The sequence below is a fragment of the Brachionichthys hirsutus genome, unplaced genomic scaffold (assembly GCF_040956055.1).
Source record: "Brachionichthys hirsutus isolate HB-005 unplaced genomic scaffold, CSIRO-AGI_Bhir_v1 contig_414, whole genome shotgun sequence".
In the NCBI taxonomy this organism is placed as follows: domain Eukaryota; kingdom Metazoa; phylum Chordata; class Actinopteri; order Lophiiformes; family Brachionichthyidae; genus Brachionichthys; species Brachionichthys hirsutus.
The window spans coordinates 5,930-12,719 of NW_027181094.1; the positions used below are offsets into that span (position 1 = coordinate 5,930).

Genomic DNA, 6,790 nt, shown 5'->3' on the forward strand with positions numbered 1-6,790 from the left:
ATGCACCATAAAAACACCGTTTGGGTGCTGCGATTATTTTTTATGATGATTATTTATTTTGTTATGTGTGACAGTGGGAAAGTGTTTAGCAATGAGAGATGGAACGAGAAGCACGAAGGAGAGGAATGCTCAGCATCCCGTTGATCCACATTGCCGTTAGTCACCGGAACCCTCGACCGTTTTGCAGTAGAACATTGCGATACATATTTCTAATGATTAAATTGGAGTTCTTTCTGAAAGCAAACAGTGAACTTGTATTGTTTGGACTGAAATAATCAAGTCTCGGCAGATATTTTATCTCAAGATTATGATATATGACTCTAATGTGTAACATTAGTAGGTTCTAATCCTAATTCCATTTCCTAATTCCTATCGTGTCTCGTCTTTGTCCCGTTCTACCAGTTTAACTGAAACACAGAAGGGTGTGCGTGGGAACAGCAGATGTAAGGTAAGACTTCACCTCCGTGATTACAGTAAGCTTTTAGGGCTCAAGCTGATGCGTAAGATTAGTCTGCAAAATAGTCGGAGTTCATAGGCTCAAGTTCCGGACAGCAAGTTCATTGACACTGGAATTCTTTGAAATGACATCAAACATTTACCTGTGGAGCCACACAGAATACTGAGGTGCAACAGTGCAGGCATGCGTCAGCCATCATTGTTCTTATTGTGTGCGGCTGGGGTGTGTGTCTGTTCTTTCACATTTCTCACGCCATTAGAAGTACCGGTAACCTGTTTTTCAAGGCGTTGAACTCTTAAATCGTTGCGCTTTGGGGACAGGTTGCCGCTTCGTGCTTGATATTTTTGCTTGTGTCACATGATGAGTTGAATTTGACAAAACCGGTTATAAAAGGTAACTTGTAATATAGATTCCAGGTAAATTAAGTGCTATAATTATCTGATGTTGTAATTCAACGTCTCTTCACAGGTTAATGAACCAGCATCGTCACCAGATGCCTTTTTGAAGGTAGCCGGTAACTCTGCATTGTACGAAAGGACGTCAGCCGAGAAGAAAGAAGAGGTTAGCGCCGCTGTTTGCAATGAACTGGAGACCGCCAATGATTTGAGGGTAACTCCCAAAACCTCAAACGGGGAGTTTGTCCGACATCAGTGTGATGACTTACGCATGCATCCGTGTGTGTCAAAGGCAAGCACTGGATCCAGGTCGGTTGTCTTCGTAGATTATATAGAAGATCAGAACCAAACCGATTTCGTGGGACTCTCCAATCCTAGAGCCATGCTTTCTTCTTCTGTGGTAGCAGTTCTTCCACCGCACTGGACTGGCCGACCAAGACGAACCAAAAGATTCAACATAACGGAAGCCCAAGGAAATCTCCCAGATGTGGCAGACGCTGCTGCGTATGGTACCCGTGAGCACTTTCACGAGGCTGCTGAATTAAGGGTTCCGTTTCTGGGTGTCAGGAAGAATGCCTTGGACTGGTCAGCCAAGAGTGGGCCTGCAAGTTTGGACTACGAATCGAAGAGGAGATTTATTCAGACTTTGTCTTTGGATGTAAACTCTGGAAAGATGGACAATAAAGACGTTGGTTCTTCAAGCACTGCGGCCAAAACGGCATCGTCTGCGTCTTCACATTCCCTGGACCTAAATAAGCAAAGAAGGAATTTACAAATTGGCCATGACGGATTGTCATCTGTAAGCTCGAAACCAACAACAAGCAGTCTACTTCTGTCTTTGAGAAGACTCAACTCCTTTGGCAGGATCCTGAATGCTGACTTTGCTGCCACTGAGGTAAATCCTCTGCCTCTGGACAGTTCGCCAAGTGATCGAGATGGACAGCCATTCACAACACAACTTTCTCAAAACTCCTACAATAACAATGCTCAAGACATGCCCAAGCCCCTCTTCTCGCCACCAACCAGTTCTTATGGGAAGACGGAAACTGGGCCCATCCTTTCTACTCCATCCTGCAATCACAGTGAAAGGACCTTATTTGAAACTCGTCTGTTTTCACCAACAAACAAAGAGACAGAAGATGCGCCATTTCCCCACAAAGCTCAAACAATGACGAGGGCCCACACTAGTCTTTCATCTTCCAAGCAAGCATTTCTAACTAGAGAACAATCAGACAAAAGCACACACTTATTCTCAGAGAGCTCAGTTTCCCCAACCAGACATTCCCCGTATGAGCACTGTCCCCTTCTAAAAGCGCAGTCCCTCCCCAGGCCCACTCTGACATCCTCCTCATGGTGGAAACAAGTTACTCAGGAAGGCAATGCTATGTTAAAGCTCAGAGACACAGCTAACATCGCAGGTGAGCCCGGCCTACCTCGTAACCTGCCCTCTCCAGGTGTCGCTACCATCAACAACAACAACAAAGTTAATGGTCAAATCCTCAATAGCAAAGACAATAATAACACAACAGAGCCAGCTTGCAAAAGTAACAAGACACAGGGAGGAACGTGCAGCCTTAGACAGAAAAATACTGAGGATTTACCTGACTGTGAATCAAACTGGCTGGTAAAACAAAAATATGACTTCAATTCAAATATTAAGGAGCCACGAAAGCCTCGTAGTCTGCCTGACGTTTTGTCCAATTCTAAAAATGCCAGAGGTGCAGCACAAACAATAGTCTGTGACCCTAAAATCCTTACTAAGCGTGATTTGAGTCGCACTTCATTTACGGAAAATGTTGCTAAATTGCAACCCACATTGCTTAGTCCGACGAACACACACACAGCCACGCCATCCAAGCCATTTCCTTCTGTTGCCGGCGCCAGCATTCCCAGTCAAGGTCTCGCCTGTAAAACTGGCTCTGGGTTCCCCTTAACCACAAACGCCGTTCTCTCAGATCCAGTTGCTCCACAGACCAGTAGTCAGACATCATCATACATCAGCGCGTCGTACCAGACGCCCAGATTCACCAAAACAAACCCAACGCCTCTTGGCTTTGAAAGGAGTTACAGCTCCATTCCCAAGCCTGTACACCCTAAGGCAGTGACGAGCCTGATTTCCACAGCTAACATTTCATCAAAATCAAAATTCACTCCTGTACCCACTGCTTCCACTGTCTCTTCATCGACCAATGGCAGCCATCCTGCAGCAACAGCTGCGTCCAGCCCAGCCCTCCTTACTACTCCTGGCACACTCACCCTTGCGTCTTCTCCTACCACTATCACCACTTTTCTCTTAACGCCCCCAGACACGCCAGTCAGCATCAGCCCCAACTCCTCAGACCATCCCAGCCCTAAGGAAGGGACGACATTCTCAAATGGCCGAGAAACAGACACAAAGAAACCGTCCTCCCACACAGAGGCAAAGAAAGTGAGACGAGTAACATGGCGGGACTCTGTGGATGCGCCTTGTTCCGAGCCCACAGCTGAGGTGGCAGAACCAATTAGCTCGCCGTCTCCCTCCAGGTTACCGCAAAATAGTAAAGCCCCATCCATCTTTTCTTTGTTAAGACCAAGCAGTCCATCCAAAAATACGTATCGTCTTTGTTCCTTTAGCCCAAAGACCTCGAGCATACAAGTGAAAGGAGAGCAATACCGATCCTTGTCCTCTGACTGTGCTGACTTGGCATCCAGAGAGCGAGAGAGCGCTCAACAAAAACTTAGTGACTCTATGATGTGTGACCAGGGTAGGCAGGATTTAACCACAGCGAGACGCGAGAGAGCATTATCAGTGGAGTCTGGAACAGTTCAACGCCATTCTTCAGCAGCCCTTTCCCTCCCTCCAGACTTTTCAAGTGGCTATACACTTCGATACAGCTCCCCACCTTACTCCACTCTCATGTCTAACAGGTCTGCACAAGGAGAAACCAAAGCTATGGCACCCAGATCGCCCATTTTCCAGCAGCCCACCCTGTCGATTTATACTCCATATATTCCCACACACAAAGATCCAGATGAGGCTATGACCTCACAAAAGACCAAACCCCCTTGGTCAAACATCTGCCTGCCACAGCCTCTATCTTTGCCTTACACAACCAAACCTGCCACCCAAGACATTTCCAAATGTGAGGTTACAGAAACTGACAAAATCAACAATAACCATGTCGAGGTTCAAAGCCAAGATTGCCCGAATGTCCAGATATCGGCTGTCAAGAAAAGAGTTCAGTTCTGCTCGCAGTCTCTTCAGGGCGATGAGGCGGAAGCCTCGTCTTCAACATTTGGAACCGAGGCATTGGTGTGCAGTGCTGAATCCAAAGCGGACACGCCTATCCCAAAGAACATTGCCTCGAAACAACGTGCCAGTAGCTCACCAGCTTCTCTCAGGATCAATTTAGATCAACAGTCACAAACTGTACAGAGTAAAGAACCTACAGGTCAATCAATGATGAAGGAGAGTGCAGCGGGCAAAAGCAGATTTTTTTCAGTAGAGAGCAGCAATGAACAAACCCCAAAAAGAAGCCGATTTGCTCTCAGGAAAAGTGTCAGCACTCCAAATTCTAGTTTATCAAGGTCAGATTCCGAGAGGGTCAGCAAGAATAATAACAAGATGGACCAGGTCTTTAACAGACTGAGGCAAACATTTAGCACTAGGCGATCTGAAGATGACTCGTCATTCCCGTGGAAGTGGAAGCGAGCTTCCCAAACGCCTTCTGTCAGTGGATCAAGCGACATGAGCTCCGCCAGTGATATCACCGATGAGGCTACCAAAAGCCTAGAGAAGCAGGAGGAAAGGGGGCTGCTGAAAGAGAAGGAGACGGACACGGAGAAACAAAGCAAATACACTCTCACTGTAACCTCTTCTTCTCCTTCTTCTGGGAAGCCAGCAGCAAGAGACAAGATTTACATTCCGTCAGAAAGCCTCACTTCAGGCACTGAGCAAGACAGGAAAACATCAGGTCTGGAACTCGTGTCTAAAAAGCAGCCTCAAGTGACGCGCAGCCCGACAACTCACCAGTTTGAGATGTACAAAGAACATGGGAGAGATTATAAGACATCAAACCAGTTCCTCTCTGGTAGAGATCCCAGTTCTGAAAGGAGCACGAATCCTTCTGCTGCTGATCCTTCCCAGTTCAGGAAGTCCTCATCTAGCCCCAGGAGCCCGTTCTCCCCTTTCCCCTCCCTGTCCCCGTTGTCCTTGTCTCTCTCAGCTGATGCTACAGATGACAATGTCTTCTACAGTCCAAAGCCTCAGCGTCGCAGAGACTCGTCCTCGCCACGCGAGCCAGGAGAGGGAATCAGTCTGGGAGGTTCCAGAAGAAGCCGTGCGTCCACTGGTCCTGCGACATCAAGTCCAGGACAGGACAATCAATGCTATGCTTCTTCCTATGCAGACTTGAAGTACGGCATTGAGCCCGGAAGGTCATTTTCTGTGAGTTCGGTACTGTCCAGCCGACCCTCGGGGCCTGGGCGTATTTCCACAGGATCCAGGTTCATGAGTGTGGATGACCTATGTGAATCCGGCTTGACCTGTGGAGATACCGATTGCCTGTCCAGTAAAGACTGTCGCATGTTGTGCGTCCCCAGTAACGATAGTAAGATGAGATCAAGGTCTCTTCCTCGCTCGCTCACCAGGCGATTGGCAAACTGGACCTCTGGAGTCTCTGCGCTTCCGCCTAATTGTGATTCAGCCTCAACGCTAGATCATCTTCGGAAGCCCAACATGAACGCTGCTCACTTAGCATGGGACAATGAAAGTCCTCCGACCCCTCCTCCAACACCCCCTTTGTCACCGGTGTCCAGGCGCATGTCCACACCGCCAAGCCACCCCTCGCCTCCGTTTCCCAGTTCATCAGGAGTGCCGCAGCAAGTGGAAAGCCAGTCCTCCAGAGGGCAGTTGCGGCCGAGGGGTTACGTATCCAACCTCGGCACCTTTGAGGAGTTTTCCGACTGCAGCTCAGACACAACAACGGATGATGAATATTACTTGGAGACGGGTGAAGATGGTGAAAAAGAGACAGAATTGTGAGCACAGCTTGTCAGACCCATAAGTCTCTGAACTTGGATGTTATTTCATGGACAAAGGGAAGGGACTTGAGGAAAAGATGGGTTAAATGATGTAAAGTAATCTTGGTCTGTATCCTGTTGCTTGTTTAGTTTTTTTTTGTTTACTGTCTTGTCTGAAAGGAAATGTAAGATCAGTGGGAACAGATGAGGTTAAATAAGTCAGCATGATTTTATCAGCATGGATTCAAAGGTACACGGTTCTAAATATAACTCCAAATGTGCAGTCTTTGGACAGAGGACATTGTTTGAACTGTGTCATTGCGTTAGAGGAAATGTACGTTTGGTTGATGATAACTGCTGTGCAAGCTTATCTTTTGATTCGTATTCCATCTTATTGCTTCATGAGTGCTGAGATAATATGGCTAATTTAATTTGCTTTGAACACACATATGAAGGCTTTTTTTAATTCTGTAGATGAAATCCAATAATATATAGTTTATACTTGTAATTCGTATTTGTAATCTAACAGAAAGTGCTCTGTATTGTGGCTGCTCTTCTTTGCACAGTGAAAGGCTAAAATCTTTATGGTTGTGTTTTGTAAGTAATTGTACTATTTCTAACGTGAGCTCATATTTTTTTTTGGTGTATATATTTGTTTTAAATTCCTGAATAATTTGGGTGATCTCCTCCCACTGTCTGTTAAAATAACAGCACTATCTCTCATTCTGTCTTTGAGTCGCTGTTTCCCACCTCGTCACACTTATCATTCTGCACATCAGAATAAGCGAAAGGTTATGCTAAGTATTTGCAAACAGAATATTCTGTGCCCAGGGCTACATTCCTGACTGCAGTGAGATTTTTTCTAAGGTCATGATAACCACAGTTCCAACTGGATGTGGGTCGGGCTGCTATATTGTTCAAGTGGGTGTTCTTCTTT

General features: G+C 46.4%; 1 protein-coding gene across 1 annotated transcript; it reads left to right on the forward strand.

The window, feature by feature from the left end:
* The first annotated feature begins 1,234 nt into the window (after positions 1–1,234).
* On the forward strand, positions 1,235–6,576 carry LOC137917262 (uncharacterized). The gene has a single exon (XM_068760079.1). It carries the CDS (start codon positions 1,235–1,237, stop codon positions 5,873–5,875), a length of 4,641 nt encoding a protein of 1,546 aa, XP_068616180.1. The 3' UTR covers positions 5,876–6,576.
* Positions 6,577–6,790: the final 214 nt, after the last annotated feature.

Bases quoted from the DNA above. Each gene is read 5' to 3' on its own strand.
- LOC137917262 (XM_068760079.1), top strand. From the start codon at position 1,235: ATGCTTTCTTCTTCTGTGGTAGCAGTTCTTCCACCGCACTGGACTGGC.